This window comes from Parus major, chromosome 4 (assembly GCF_001522545.3).
Source record: "Parus major isolate Abel chromosome 4, Parus_major1.1, whole genome shotgun sequence".
Taxonomy (NCBI): Eukaryota; Metazoa; Chordata; class Aves; order Passeriformes; family Paridae; genus Parus; species Parus major.
This window is the reverse complement of record NC_031771.1, coordinates 4,177,136-4,193,850: the sequence shown is the minus strand read 5'-3', so window position 1 is coordinate 4,193,850 and position 16,715 is coordinate 4,177,136. Positions and strand designations below refer to the sequence as shown.

Sequence of the window (16,715 nt, the reverse complement as noted above, 5' to 3'; positions counted from 1 at the left end):
AACCAAGAAGAGCTTCAAAAGCACATTTCTCTTGCTGAGCAGCTCTTCTCCCAGCCCAGCAGGACTGGGACACTGCCTGCACACCCTGGGCACAGCCCAGAGGCACAGAGAGCTTCAATCAGTCAGGGCTGGGAAGGTGCTGAGAAGTGCCTGGGGCAGAATCACTGCCAGCCCTTGACACAGGAAGCCTCTGGCTGCAGGACAATGCAGCTGCAGCTCCCGGAGCCATCTCCTAAAGCTGGAACATGCCAGTGCCTACAGACTCTGTGAGTACAACTCTGAGTATTTCTGGTGTAAGAGAGGTGAATGCTCATGAAGCTCTGACCTACTGAGTTTCTGATCAGTCATGGAATATTTCCAAGATAAGGATTTTGATAAAAATGAGGACATTTCCTAAGACTTTGTATTCAGTTTCCTACTATTGGAGAATGGCAGGGAGGGGGAATAAATATTAAAGGTATTATGAATTTTGACAAGTGCCTGAGACATCCAAACTGTTACTTTTAGTGATCAATAGGTTCAGAGGAGATTCCTAATGTGCTTGCAGCCACTCTGCCCATGGACAGCACCATCATCACCTTTGCTGGACCCATCAGACTTAGTCTGAGCTGTCCTTTCTCCAAGCTGCAAACAGAACCTGTCCCCAGCCAGAGCCCTGCAAACAGGCAGGGTTCTGTCAGGCCAAGGAGAGTGCATAGACATTTCGGGTGTGTGTGGGTGCTGGCAGGGAGAGGTTAGGCACAGGGAAACACCTGCAGGAGGAAAATCTCCAGGAAGCAGAGAGAAGATCAGGGAATGAGAGGAAACAAAACCCCAGAAATCCTGTGGCAGAGAGAGTTTAGAGATGTCCATAGGAGCCCCTGCAGTGCAGCCCCTCCCTCTGAACAAGCCCCCTCCCTCCTGTCCCCCCAGCCCAGCCTCTGCCCTCAGGGCCGGGCTCCCAGGTGTGAAGCCCCTCCTGTGCAGGCAGAGCTGCAGCAGAGCCGTGGGGCAGCTCTGCAGCCCCGGGCCCAGTTCCCTCTGCAGAGCACAGGGCTGGGAGCAGCTGCCCGGCACTGGGGGCTCTGGCAGGGGGCACAGCTGGCTCAGGGTGTCCCTGTCCCCAGTGCCCGGCTGTGGGCAATGCTGGCAGTGCAGCCAGGGAGGGTGCTGGATCTCCCTTCATCCAATGCCATCATAAGGACACTTGGAAGTCTCCCTGAGATTTCAGTCCAAACTGGGAGCTTCAATCCAGGATGCAAACCTGCCCTAGAGCATCTTTTTGTTACCTCTCCATGGGGAAAGGCAGAGGTGTTGTGACACTGAAAATGCTGTTGGGTTGGTGAGATGAGCAATGTGAGTCCTTGGATACAAATGTAGAGCTGGTGCATGGTGCATCAATCTGCTGTCAGCAGTACGTGGCAGTTTTAAAAGGGAAACATGGGAAGGTGATCACCCTCCACTTGAGAAAGGTTAAATCCCAGAGAAACTCTGAACAGGTCAGAACCACAAACCATCTCCCCTCACTCTCCACTCATCACATTGCCTCACAGAACTTGCTCTGTTCTCCCTGGGGGACACAGAAATGCTGAGGATTTGATGTCCAAGAATACCAGGAGAGATATGCGGGAGTTTATAAAGAAAACCTCAGGACTCTTAAAGACAAAAGTGTGTCCGTGTGTGTTACACAGGAGGGAGAATGGGAAATGGCTTCGATTTTGGTTACAGACAAACTCCTCTAACTCTTCACTGTCCTTTTTCTCCAGGCAGTACCCAATGCCCAGCCACAACAAATGTCCAACAGCAGCTCCATCAGCCACTTCCTCCTGCTGGCATTGGCAGACACGCGGCAGCTGCAGCTCCTGCACTTCTGCCTCTTCCTGGGCATCTCCCTGGCTGCCCTCCTGGGCAACATCCTCATCATCAGTGCCATAGCCTGCAGCCACCACCTGCACAGCCCCATGTTCTTCTTCCTGCTTAACCTGGCCCTCACTGACCTGGGCTCCATCTGCACCACTGTGCCCAAAGCCATGCACAATTCCCTCTGGGACACCAGAAACATCTCCTACACAGGATGTGCAGTCCAACTTTTTTTTTTTGCATTTTTCATTTCAGTAGAGTTTTCCCTGCTGACCATCATGTGCTACGACCGCTACGTGTCCATCTGCAAACCCCTGCACTCCGAGACCCTCCTGGGCAGCAGAGCTTGTGCCCACATGGCAGCAGCTGCTTGGGCCACTGGCTTTCTCAATGCTCTGCTGCACACAGCCAGTACATTTTCCCTGCCCCTGTGCCATGGCAATGCCCTGGGGCAGTTCTTCTGTGAAATCCCACACATCCTCAAGCTGTCCTGCTCAAATTCCTACACTAGAGAACTTGGGATCATTGCAGTAACTGCCTGTCTGCTGCTTGGCTGTTTTGTGTTCATTGTTTTCTCCTATGTGCAGATCTTCAGGGTCGTGCTAAGGATCCCCTCTGAGAGGGGACGGCGCAAAGCCTTTTCCACCTGCCTCCCTCACCTGGCTGTGGTCTCCCTGTTCCTCAGCACTATCATATTTGCTCACCTGAAGCCTGCCTCCATCTCCTCTCCATCCCTGGATCTGGCAGTGTCAGTTCTGTACTCAGTGGTGCCTCCAACCGTGAACCCCCTCATCTACAGCCTGAGGAACCAGGAGCTCAAGGCTGCAGTGTGGACACTGATGACTGGATCATTTCAGAAACATTAAACTGCTGGCCAGTTCCTGCAAATCACTTGTAATAAAACTTATCTTTGATACTTCTTGGTGGTTTCATTTAGGAGGTTCTTTTTCTTAGTTTTATGTTTTAAAATTGTCTTCAATAAAATGTCATTTTTTGTGCCATTTCTCATTTTGTTTCTCTCCTTCTTCCCTGTGGCCAGACTGTGTCAATGAGGGGCTGTGCTCTTGGTGGCTTTAAATGAACTAAAGGATCTTCCAGCAAAGTTTTCTCCAGATATCCCTTTTTTGTTCCCATCTCTGGAGCTGCAGCAGCAGTGTCTGTGTGCAGAGCTGGGGGCAGATCAGTGCTGGCACAGCAGCTGTGCCCAGGAGCAGCAGCACTTGGTGTTGCCAGTGCTGCTTCTGTGCCTCTGCCCCGCTGCCCTCCTGGCCCTGGTGTTGCTGCAGGGCCTGAGAGCTCTCGGGGCCGGGCACAGCCCTGGGGGTGGCAGTGCCGGGGCTGCAGCAGGGACAGGCCATGGGCACTGCTGGGGCAGCGCTGACGCCTCAGGGCAGGGCCTGGGGGCTCCAGGCTCCTTGCCCAGGCTCTCTCAAGAACATGGCCAGGCCAAAGCTCAGCACAGAAAACCCCCGTGAGCAGCCCCAGGGTGGCCGTGGGCAGGCTGGGGGCAAACAGCATGGCTGGGGCTCTGCAAGGTCCCTGGGGGAGACGGGAAGGAGCAGCAGAGCAGGGGCTGATCCATCCCCACTGCGCTGGACACCCCAGGGCAGCGTCCCAGAGCGTCCTCATGGAGCTGCCAACAACATCCCCCTGTGCAGCCCTGGCCTCTCCCCCAGCTCAGAGAGGTGCCACATCCTTGCAGGCACAGACACGGCAGCACTGGCTCAGGAGCCCCTGTTTGCACTGCCCAGAGCAGGCCTCAGCACCCCCATGGTGCTCACTGCTTTATGAGAGGCAGACGCCCTGGTTCAGGAGCAGCACGGTGGCCATGCCCAGGCCACTCGGTCCATTTGCACACAACATCAATGTGATGGACGGCAGAAATGGCGTTTATTGCTGAAGAATTTGACACTTTATGACCTAGGTTCACAGTGTCACTCCCATCTGCTTTCATCACAGCTAGGTGCTATTGGCTAATTACGGGGGTCATTACCATACACTATGGAGGAGGGGGGTGACTATCTTTCCATTACATCCTGATATCTTCCGAGCGCTGGGCCTTAGCTTCCCACATTTTCCCCCTTCCTTATGCTTAACTAAATTTGCTAGAATATGAGGTGTATTAGTCTTGAAAGTTCTAATGTTATTTTATGTATATCTATCTCTAAACATTTTATCTAACTTATCTATATTATGAAAATTTTTAAAAGTACATATCATAAACTCGAGTGAAATATAAGATTCACTGTACTTAACTAAAAAGTTAAAAACTTACAAAATAGACACCGCAGTTTTTCATTAGCAAACATAAGGCACATGCGGCGACCAAGTGTAGTCTTCGAGCATGTGCTGTCTTTCTACAAACAGGATGTTAACTCTTTCTAGTCGGCTCTTGGCAAAAGACACAAGCCTATTTAGAACACACGGTCCAAAGATTAACACCAATAAGATCATCACAATTGGCCTGATCAGAGTAGACACCAGGGTGGTCAGCCATGGAGATTGGTCGAACCAAGATTGGAACCAGCTTTGCTGGGCTTCTCTCTCTGCCCTCCATCAGGACAGTCTGTCTTGTAGCTCAGCCATGGTGTCTCTCACAACTCCGGTGTGGTCTGCGTAGAAGCAGCATTCTTCTTTCAGGGCGATGCAGAGGCCTCTTTGCTGCATGAATAGAAGGTCAAGATCTCACCTGTTCTGCAAAACAGCCTCGGAGAGTGAGGAGACTGACTTTTCTAGAAAGGATATGGATTTCTCAATTCTCTGTAGATCTTCATCTACAGTCATTTGTAGCTGAGAGAGGCTCTGACTCTGGGTTACCAGGGCGGAGACACCTGTGGCTGCACCAGTCGCTCCCAAGCCAAGCATCATTGCTATTGACAGTCCTGTCAGCAGCTCTCTTTTCTGAAGGCGGTCTGCCTGCTCAAGGTACTGGTTCACTTCTTCTCTGGAGTGGTATAGGACCCTGGGGATGATAACAGCTAATACACAAAAGTCAGTGGAGGAGTTAAAGCTCTGGGTATGGATTTTATGTGTATTCTTTAAAATAGGTATTTTTTTTTCAGTCCAAAAGATTGCAATGCTAGTGAATATTGAACCCAAAGCAAATATTTATGAGAAATGTGGGCCAAGGAACACCCCTACAAAGGCAGACACAGTTATTATAAGTTAAATCATAAACTGCTTGCAATTCACATATAGGATGCTTACACAAAAAAGGACAAATGCTACACTTGATTATATTAACAATAACAGTATGTGTCAAAGCAGCACAATAATCCTTCTCTTCTGCTCAGCAATGCTCAGGCTTCTGCAGCAGGACTGATTTGATTCCATTTGGGACATGACATTTTAAAAAGACAAATTGAAATCCAAGCAGATTAGAACAACAGAGATGACAAAATGGCTTAGAAAATACGATTCAGAAGGGTTTATGCTTTGCATCCTTTCCACATGTATAAAGCAACTGGGACTTGAGAAATATCCCTCAAAGAAAGATGGAGTAAGAAAAAACGGTAGTGGCACTGAATGCTGAAATTGCTGTGTTTATCCCTTTCTGTTTAATAATCTGAGTGAAGACAAGAAAAATGAATGGGCAGAAAAGTGAGGTTATCCTCCCATTTGTTATGGCACAACATCATATAAAAAGAAGTCATAGCCATGGAATGTGAAGAGTTGCATACTGAAGGTGCTCTGAATGCAGGAGTATTTTCATGTGTATGTCCTGTGGTGGTGAAATGAGCACTTATTCGCCATTTAATTACCTACCCTCACTCTGGGGCCAAACAAAGGGCTGAATAGGCAACCTTCCATTTCCTCAAAGGGCACCATTTCTTTTCTGGGCATTCCAAATTCTTCTGTAATGATCAACACTAGAAGTAAAATGACACAGAATGGTACAGAAAATAAAATTCCTTTAAAAAAATTAAAATAAAATAAAGCCAAAACACAATTTTGTTCCCCTCCTTCCTTTCCCTAGGGATGTTTTGCAGAAGAAAAATTAAAAAAAACAAAACAAAAAAACCACATATCCAATGCTATCCAAATTAAGATCCTACATGTTTCATCTTGTAGTTGACAACTGGTGACAGCATGGACAGCCAAGGTCAGTCACGGTGTCTACGGTCCCAATCCCTTCAGGAAAACCAGCTGCAGTGGGAAGGAGTGATAACAGCAGCAGTTCACTCAGAAGCTGTGTTTCTGGAGAAGGTTTAGTGCGCCGGGCATATTCAGAGGCTTCAGCTACCAAAATCCCTATGTTTCTAGTAAATGTCCGTAAAATGGGATTTTTCAGAGACGAGTGACTTGATAGGGAAATTTCGCAGAGATGGAAAGAACTTCTCCCAGGCAAAAGATTGTTCCTCTGATCTCAAGCCTCTGCTCCACCATGCAGAGGATATGAGATCATTTGGATTAAATGCTTATGTGATTTGATTAGCATGGGTAGTAAGAGTTTTTCCTTAATTCAGTTTGAGAAAAAGGCTATTTTAGGTGAAATAGCAGGAAGAAGCTATCTGAAAGGAAACAGTGGCTGGGGAAGGAGGGAAAGCTACATGCACTTTGAAGCTACAAATGTACCTGAAAATAAGGTCTCACAATGAAATGTGATGGGGGTTCATGACAATAAGGAGCATTAACTAGTCCACCTTTCCTATCTGTGGAATACAAATTACCTGATGTAAATATATAACCACTCACCATCTTTTCCAACCTAAAGGCTGAAAGGAAATAGCCTAAACTGAGTGGGAATCCGACTGCAGTTTAGAAAACATTAACCCAAAGGCAGTAATATTCACTCCTGTTTTATTGGGAGGGTTGCTTGGGGTTTTTTTACAAATATACTTATGCAAAACTAATATATGTATTTCGTTGTTTGTTTTTTTTTTTATACTAAACTCTCATTTAAGTTCCAGTTTTCATATTATTGATATGTGAATTTGCATGGAAAAGATGCTTTCAGGAAGAAAATACTGACCTTATTCTGTAGTCACACCATGTCCCCTCCTCACCCAGGTCACTCCACACTGACACTTGAGGGATGTTCCCTTATTTACCTTTGGCTACCAGGGGGGACAAGAACATTATGGGCTGCAAATGCTCAGAGTAGCAACAGCAACAGATGTTTATTGCTTCAGAGGAGTCTACTCCCCCAGCACTAAATGAAGTGTCTTAAAATAAACACATAATAAACCAGGAATACCAGGCCATAGATCTGTCATTCCTAAAACAACGTAACCACCTGGTAATTCCTGCATGTTTATTCAGGAATGACACTGCAAACAACACAATGGTGAATGTTTGTATTCATGACATCCAAGAGCACGCAAGTAGCTCTGATGCATCACAGACTTTAATGAATAAATGTGTGACTGCAGGGCTTGAAAATGAGTCTCAGGGGATGAAAACCTTAATTTTTGAGTTACTCCTCATAAAAAGTTAAATATATGTACTGAGAGAAGTTAAACCAAGAAATTGACAATTATTTAGCAAAATATAAAATCCTTCAGTTGCTGCAAATTTCAGACTTAGACTGCAATTATTTCACTGCTGTTTTTGAGAACTGCTGCAAACTTTGCCACATTTAATGATTAGAAACCCAGTTCTAATTTTCAGAGTCAATTTATACGTAACTAGCTGAAAAATATTTGTTTGTTCTTCTGCCTCTAGTATCCACACTTCTGATACAATTTTAATATGTTTATATAATATTGTCTGTCGGTCTCCCCTGTGTCTTAGCCTATCAAACACTGTTCTGCTACTCATTTTCCATTCCGTCCTAGGCCCTCTATGGAAATAGAATAGAATCTCCACGGCAGGCAGAGCTGGAGCTGGAGCTGGAGCTGGGCTGAAGGCTCTCGTGATTTCCATGCCCGGCTCAGCTTCCTGAGGTTGGGGCTGGAGTGGGGCCACTGCTCTGACCTCAGTTCACCTGGAGGCAGCTGGAAGATTGATTTTTTTTTTTTTTGCTTGGGTCAAGCAAACCAAGGTAGCCAAGCAAAACCAAACTGCACAGCACCACTGGGCTGTGAGGCTTCTGAGGCCTGGCCCTTAAAGATGCAGCAATCATTTTGGGGCATAAAGCTAAGGATCGTGGAGGAGGCTGTCATCAGAAGTCTCTCCAAGATAACCTGAAAATATGTTTTAATAATCTTTGTCAAATCTGACTTTTCTTTACGTTTGTCAAATCTGGTTTTAGCCCTGTGTTTCTTAATCTCCAGGATATGACTATTTTCTTCATGGATGCATTCATTCTAGTCTTTGGGGGTTCTTATTCAATCCTACACTTTTCTGGAAATAATCTTCTCATTATTTTTAGAGTTCTTTATACACTTTCCCTCCCCTTTCCCACACTTTTCGTATACATTTATGATAGATTTTCCTTTGAACTCAAAGAAATTCCAGCCTTTCCCCATTTATATCCACACAATTGACTTCACACAAAGAGCTCCTGTGAACCAAAATATGTCCTATTAGAAGTGACAGTTTCAGTCACAGATATGTTCTTGCCCATCGTTCTCACTTATAATGAACCAACTGAATCTGGATTCTACAGACTTTTCTGACTCCCATTTTCCTTCCTTATACTATGCAAAACCTTCAAGACGTGTTGTGGATGTTATTCCACCGTGTTTCTTTTTTCAGTAGTACAATGCTGTGCGTTTTCATGAACTTACCAAATGCCTCCATTCTGCTCCTTGGATTAAACAGCAGCCTCTTTTTCCTGCTGACACTGCTGGGACTGTTTATCCAGCTACCATTCTCACCATTAACAGGTTATTCTGTTTCCATGTTGCTCTTTATGTCATCCAGGAATATTTCTTTTCCTAGTGTCATAAAGAAGTATAAAAATTAGTAACAGCTTTTCCCAATTACCAGCCTTTATCTCCAAACATGGCACAAACCTCTGGGCCCCCTTGCAAGGATGGATTGTTTCTCAAAGCTGACATACAGTCACACAAACAGGGACCTGGAGCCATGCAGGAGCACAGAGCTTGAGGCTCAGCAATATATTGATTAAGCCAAAGTCACAGTTCAAAGTGGCATTTACAAACAAACCAACAGAACTCAGGCTATTTTATCTAGAAAAAAAACCCTGGTTTCATTTAGAGCTGAAAAAGAATATTATCTGTGAGAGAAAAAAAATATTATTTTCTTACTAGAATTTAGAAAGTCAGTGAGGAGAGCATGGAAAATCTATCAGCTACAAAGCAAAATTATACTGCAATAAGAGAATTTTAACGGTCTTTCATGTGAACACATTGATCACTTTGCACAATTTTTCTGTTACCAGAGAAACAACACTGATAGGTTCCTTTACCACTAGATTCAGCTTTGATTGATTCCTTTCTCAGCAATGTTGATAATAGAGTGTGGTCTGATTGCTCAGTAAAACCTATCTTTTCCCCTTTAAAGAAAACAAATATTTTTTTTAAAAATTGGTACAAGACAATCCAGATAAAATATTGACTATTTTTTTTCCACAAATGTTTAACACAAGCAAAGGAAATTTCGGTCAATGCTAGATATTCTATTTTCATGTACACACTGGGTGAAGAGAAGGCAATTAAATTTTCCAGCAACAGCTAGAAAACATCCAAAGATTTGCTTTCCTCCTTGATGTACCCATGGTCTGAACTCTGTGTGCTGGTGTTTTTTCTCTGTTAGTTTTTATTTCTCTCATTACTTAGCTCCTCGTTCATTCCTGTGTGCTTTCTCTTACCAGCTGCTATGATGATCATCTTTGCAGCATTCATCTCTGCTATTTCCATCTTGCTAGTATTGCAGAAAAACATGCAACAAAGCATATAAAATTGACCAAAGAAGCAAACAGGAGTGAGAGACATGCTAGAACCTTAGACTCATGCAAGAGCAAGCATGATTTGATGGAAATCTGTTCTCTTTGACCCATAGAAAGTGTTATAAATGCAAAGGCAAATATTGATTTATAAATGAAAAGAAAGATTTATTAATGAACAACGGAAAGCAACAATGATAAAATACCACAATAAAAATAGTCAGCGCAGCGCTGGGTGGACAGGGTCTACACCAAAGGTATAGGTTTCCCAAATCCACGTCTGAGGGTTTCCAGGCTTGGGTTTTTATAGAGATTTTATGTCCTTGGGCTAAAATTCCAAGCAGGTTCCATTCACCAAGTGTCCCTGATTATTCCAGTGAATGGATTTCCTGGCATGGAATAATAGAGTCAACTGGGGTTTGGGCAGAGTCTCCTCATATGCAAAGGAGACTCTATATGTATTTCAACTGGTTTCATCAAGGCAGGGTAGTGGAATCCGGGCCGGCCCAGATGAGTATCTGGGCCGTGTTCTTCTCTTTTGTCATTTGATTGCTCCTTCCTCTCCCGGTCTGACAGGTGGGGTGTTCAGGTCCGGTGGTGATTGTCTTTTTGGAGTCTGTCTCTTTGCAACTTGATTGCTCCCTACAGAAATCTGTAGGGCGTCGCTTGGGTCCGGAGGTTGGTGATTCTCTGAGCCAGTTCTATTGTGTCCTTGATGGCCCTCATCTTGTCAGTTTTATCTGAGTAGATGGGTTTCTCCTGAGTTCGTTATCTTGGTTGCTGGTGGCAATCTGTCCTTTTCCAACAAGGGTTTTTTTTTCTGACCAGACCCGGAGCGGGGGGGGTTTTTTTACATTTTATATTACACTTTATTACAAACATATTTCTTTTATATCTTTCCGAATTTTTAATCCATGCAATAATTTATCACAGAAAGGTACAAAAATCTGTTTTCATTGTCCATTGGCAGAGACGGGACTTTATTTTCAAACACAACCTCCCCATTTCTGGACTTGGCATTTCACCAACCCCATTTTCCACTCCAGTCTGACTCCAGTTCTGTTCTTTGCCCACTTCCCACCCCCTGTTTCCCTCAATGTCAGAACAAGTCTCTTTACATAGACACATATCCATGTCCTACATACATAGGAGAAACCATTCCATACCTGAGATGCACTTCTTAAGATAAAGAAACTGGAATTGCACACATGGTACTAGATGTCAACATGTATTTTTGTAATCTCTACTCCTTTTCTAATGACCTCTAGTGATTGATTTGCATTTTTACCTTTAGTCCATGAAGATGATCAAAGGAAACAAAAATCAAACTGCAGTAAAGGCATTTGTAAGGGAACATTCAAGAGAAGTGGGAAGCAGTCAGTTCAAAATTGAATTCCTTAATCAAAATTCAAGACTCCAGAGCTATCAGCAGCCATAAATGTTTTTGAAATGGATGACAAGATGGTATGCTATCAACAGATACTCTCCTATATTGCAAAAACAAGTGTAATTTATTTCAGAGTGGCACAGCCAGCAGACTGAGGAAAGTTATTATATACTCAAGGCAAAATAAGCCAAGTGTGCCTTGCTTGCTTGTTTTCCATTTGGCAGATTTTAAATTCTTTTGACAACAGAAGAGAGGCTGGGAATAGAACTCAATTTGTGAAGCTGATTGTAGCATTATTTACAAGCAAAGAAATAACGCTGACTGATTATCTATATATTATCCCATAAATTTTTCAACCCAATTGGGCTAGTTAAAGAGGGCAGAGCTTCTTTGGTTTAGCTTTCAAATCTTCACTATCCCATGGATAATGACCCATGCTCTTTCCGTGGCGAATAGACCAGAATTTTCCCCAGTGCTAGCTCTGATTTCCTGTATAATGTTAACATTTTAAGGGAGCATTGCAATTTTAGGGATTTCAACTGAATATTGCTTCAGAGATTGAGTAAGAAAATACTGTGACTTTCTGTTATTCATATGAATGTGAATAGGTAATAGCTTCATATATATCTAGGTAAATTTTCTGGCAGATTAAAATAATTAGACTGCAAAAACCTTAAAAATTAACCTACGGTTACTTCTGAACTAATGAAAGAACTTCCTCTCCAGGGAAAGAGATTTTCATGAAATTCTTATCTCATATAAATGAAGAAACACATTTTCCAGTACAGAAATGAGATCTTCAGTGCCAAAAAATCTCCCTCAGTTTGACTATAAGGAATATTTTCTAAAGATGAACCCTTGATTCTTGCTATGACTATCCAGATTTTTCACTGACTCAAGTGGTATCTTTGTTGCCTCTTTGAGAACTGACGATAATGTGCATGTCACAAGACTCTAAATGCTTAGTTTCTTATGACAGCTTACCTCTGAGGTAAGAAATATCCACAACTGAGGAGCTTTGCCTGCTGCTTATCTCATTGTGTACAAAACCCCAGTTAAAAACTGTAACTTCATTCCAGGCAAGGGAAACTTTTCATCTCTTTTAATAGGGCCAAGATTCCACCCACACACTTTCCTTTCAGACATTCTGTGGAGTCCTCCAAATAAACCTGATTACATTCTGCACATGGAATATGCCATGGTTAAGAATCAGAAGAGCCACTTTCATACTTCAAAAGCACAACGGATTGGTACAAAACCTTGTTGACTTCATGTCCCCGATGGAAAAGAACAACTAATGCTCCATCCTAAAATTGTTGTGGCTTGTGGGACTTACTCATCACCACAGAAATCAATTGGATTCAGGTGGATGCTCTTAGCTACAAATATTTTCCCTAATGCTGTTGCCGTTATGGAACTGTAGCAAAGAGAGGGAATTTATGGGTAAGTTTTAGAAAAGAAAGATTTAAAATTTGACACACAAGGTGTGGGCAACCATTTCATGTACAGAAGACAATTACTATTGATGACCACACTTTAAAAAACTCCAAACAACACTAGACAATAGCAGAAAATGCATGGAATTTTCTCAGGATACAGCTGGGTCAGTGTAAGGCAGTACAAACGGCCTGTGCTGAGGCAGGAAGGGGAATCATAGATGGAGGCAGTTTTGCTGGGGCTTGCCAGCTTGGATAGAGGTGGGAAAATGGCTCATTTTTTCTGGAGTTCACTGACTGTGCAAACTCTGTGCTTGATAACATTGCCCATTTGTCTTGCCTTACGCACATTGATTTCCAGTCCACAAATCTTGGGATGTTCTCATTTGTCTTCCAAGGGAAAATCTATCAGAAATCTTCTTGTCCTCTCTTTTGAGGAAAAGAAGGAAGGAAGAAAGATAAGCCACTGCCTTTATTTTTTTAGTTCTTTCCCCCTGCAAGTTTGGCAAGAGTAAATTAGAGAAACTCACATTCATTTATGGAAAGGAAGATGTGGTGTGGTTGGAGTTGGCTGGTGGTGTTTTATTATGGTTTAGGTGTTTTTTTAATTTTTAGAAATGTAGAGTTCATTGCAGAATTCACTAATTTCAGTGGAAACTGTGACAATGGAATAATGACAATTTTTTAAAAAAATTAAGCAAGTGTGGCAGGAGCAAAAAAGGCACCAAAAGCATGCAAATTATTGTAGCAGAACTCTTCAAGACTTGTTTACTGAGTCTTTAAATCTGTTTTAAAGGTGAAAACACAGAAAGCTGTCTTAAAGCATGAAGAAGTTTTTCCCAGCCACTTCAACTGTAATCTGGTAGTGAAAGCAACAGTGAATAAATAGGATTCCTAAAGCTAAGAATCACGGCTCAGTTGAAAGCATTGGGATGTCACTGAGATCAGGGCTCAGAGCAACAATTTCTAGAACACTAAAAGATATTAGTTTGCAACTTACTGCAAGTGTGACTTAATTCTTTTCTTTGATACTTGAATTAAAACCTTCTAGCAAATATTTCACCAGATGATACCATGAGGGCTAAAATACTCAACAAGAAAGACAAGGAAGGGAAGAAGGTTTGGACTGTAGCCCTAATGCTTGAACAGAGTTACTTGAGTCTGAATCATTTGGCCCACAGTTCTTTCAATATGATTTTGACAGAGAGTTTTAAGAAAATTCTAATTACCCTGAAACTCTTCAGTAAAGTGTCTTCTTTTCAATATAGCAAATATATTTTTGCTACCAGCCTACAGAACATAGTGATTAATTCTTTCAAGCTTTCTGTGAGCACCATCTGACCATCGTGACTGTTGCTATTTTATTTATCAACATGTTTCAACAAATTTTCTTTTGACCATTTAGTCTTTGGCAGTGTTTTTTTTGACTGAGAACACAGGGCACTTGGTATTTTCACCACATTCGTGTTACCCAGAGCGGATGATGGAACCTGGAAAGTGAGATGGAGAATTCACGGGTAAGTTTTGTGTGGGGAAGCAATTTCAGATGGTGCTTTCTTCAAAGGAAGGGAGATTATTCCAGTTCAGAAGTGGAGAGTTCTTTCTATAGGTGTTGGGGTAGCCCCTGAATGATCCTCAGAAGGTATTTTCTCCTCACTGAATAAATCTTGTATTGAATACAAAACCAAAAAAGCTTTGGAACAGACGGGAACACCCATATCAGAGTAGTAATTTATTCTTGGGAGACCCCCAAGCTGGAGAAATACTAAGAGAACTCTGAGAAATTAATTTTTAGGAAGAAAGATGACCAAAATACAATTAGGTGAGGAAGGAGAACTTAAGATATTGTGAAATTGCAGAGGAATTCTCCATTAAAACAAGTTAACTTGTTGTTGAGCATGGATAGGATCTCTACTTTGAACTAGTATCTACCAGCAAGAGTCTGTGTCTGTTACAGATAATGTTTAAATTATCTATTTCAAGGAAAAATTCCTTACTATGAGCCATCACCTAGTGTTACCAAGCCACTTACCATCAACAGGGAGAATTAGGAAAACATGTGAAGAACACTCTAGAAAACACAGACTAAGTGCTGGGTTTAAACCTCTCAAGCAATTTACTTTTTCAGCATCATGAGGTTTTGGAGCAAGATTTCAGAGTTTTTCTGAATCATTGTCCTAAAGGTACTGTGAAATGAAAGCTGCTGTTTTAGAGCTGATGACTTCATCAATCGTTTCCTGTTTTTATGATCAGCTCAGCAGCAGAACAATTCCCCCATTATCTATAATCCCACACGATTAGAGGAGCATGAGCCTCTTACGGAGGATAGATCATAAAGATGTATTGACAAAAAGCAGAGTTTGCATTTCCTTTTTCTTTTAAATTTACCTGAGCTTTGTGTCAAAACTGAATTCTGACAGACTTCAAGTGAACCAGGTCAAAATAGCACAAAAAAAAAAAATTAACACATGGCAATGATTTAACATAACAATACAATGAGAATGCCATTGAATTAATTTAATTCCATAGGGAACTCAGTGCTTCAGAACATTTGTATGATCTTCTTGAGGAGAATATTGCTTTACAAGAAAGGTGGAAAAATGACAGCTTTTTGAAGTTCTGATTGGAAAAAAATTACATTGCAACTAGATGATATCAACAGGTATAAATCTGCTGGAAAAAGGATATGAAACTGATTAAGAAAAATAATGTTTACACGTATTTGTTATTTTTATATATATTCACCCATCATGAAGCTGATCAAGCAGAAGTTGATTCTGTATTTCCATCAGAAATTGATTTCAATGTCCTTTTGTTATTCTCAGCTGTGCTCAGAGGAATCCGTGTGACATCCAGCCAGAATGGCCAGACACAACAGCCCCAGGTGTTCAGTTTTGCCCAAAACCCAGAGGAAGAAATATTTCCCTTTAGACTGGGAGTATTTGACTTCAAAACTTCCTAACTTACCTGCTTGCACATGATTTCTAGAAAACTAGGAGAACAACTTTAATATCAAACTACTGGTTCTGATAGCATATTCCTTGTACCAAACACATGCTTGAAAAGAGCCTTCTTAGGAACATATTTCTAAAAGATAAAAGACTAGGGATTGTGACAGCACATACACCAGATATTGAAATTTCACTTATATTCAAAGGCCAATAAAACAAAGTCTTTAAAAAGCCTAATGTAATCCCATCCTTTTAATGTATAGGCACCTTCTTTGAGATGTACTGTAATGTGGTTTTAATGAACACCTAGCATAAGCAGTTGTCTTGTACTTTCAGGGCTCAGAATTTTAACTACTGAACTTTTCTTTGTTTTAGAAGTCTCAACTGGAGAGCAAGAGCTGTCACGGAGGAGGGAGAACACGTGAGTGCAGAGGAGATGCAACATCTGAGGAGAGCTTTTAGTGTTGAGGATGCCTGCTGTTCTCCCAGTCCTCTTGTGGCTCCTGGGGGAGCTCGGAGTGCTGCACCCCTGTGGGCAGAGGGGCAGAGAGCCGGGCTGCTCCACAGCCTGTGGACATCCTCGACATAATAAAGCAACCAAAAAATCTTCCCAGTCAGGGAGCAGCTTCAACTCAGAAACATGTTTTTGTTTGTAGTAATAGATTAGTACTAAAGAAATAAATGAAAGAGATTTCATTTGTAATTCAGATATATTTCACTCTTTTGCAAAATTGTGGTCCCGTTCCTCCAGGGTCATTTCCTTTACTCACCCACTTTCTAATAGTTAGAAGGGAGATAAGTGTGCCAGAAAAGGCAATAGCTCCCATTTCAAAGGGAAGCAGCCACCACTCCAGGGAACCTGAATTGCCCCCAGGCACGTGTGTGCACTTGAAGGGTGAGCAGGTGTTGGGGACAGAGATCTCAAACCCCTTCTGAGGCTGTGAGAAACCCACAAGTGGCAAAGTATCATTGTGGGTCTACTCCTACTGAAATTCCATTCCCTCACACCCTCCAAATGGGCAGGCAGGGCTGGGCTCTGGCAGGATTCAGTTTTGAGTGCCTTGTGTTGCCTGGCAGGGAAGTGATCCTATCAACTCTTGTACCGATGGTTTGTGGTATGTCTGGTGAAGGAGGAGAGGGAATCTCAGGAGACAGGAAAGTCTCTTCTTCTCCTTTCTCCCTGCAGAACCCCCTCCCCAAAGAGAAATGCCTGAGCTGGGTTTCCATGGCACCCCTTCCCTCAGCCCAGTGTCTGACCCACTGTGTGCTCTGCAGGAGCCAAAGCCAGAGCAGTCCCAATATCAGTCACC

At 42.7% G+C, this 16,715-nt stretch overlaps 1 protein-coding gene across 1 annotated transcript; it reads left to right on the top strand.

Moving 5' to 3' along the window:
* Window positions 1-1,742: 1,742 nt before the first annotated feature.
* LOC107202784 (olfactory receptor 14J1-like) lies at window positions 1,743-2,758 on the top strand. The gene has a single exon (XM_015623729.3). The coding sequence runs from the start codon at window positions 1,773-1,775 to the stop codon at window positions 2,703-2,705; it is 933 nt and encodes a 310-aa protein (XP_015479215.1). The 5' UTR covers window positions 1,743-1,772; the 3' UTR covers window positions 2,706-2,758.
* Window positions 2,759-16,715: the final 13,957 nt, after the last annotated feature.

Coding starts and splice junctions, on each gene's coding strand:
- LOC107202784 (XM_015623729.3), top strand. CDS start 1,773: ATGTCCAACAGCAGCTCCATCAGCCACTTCCTCCTGCTGGCATTGGCA.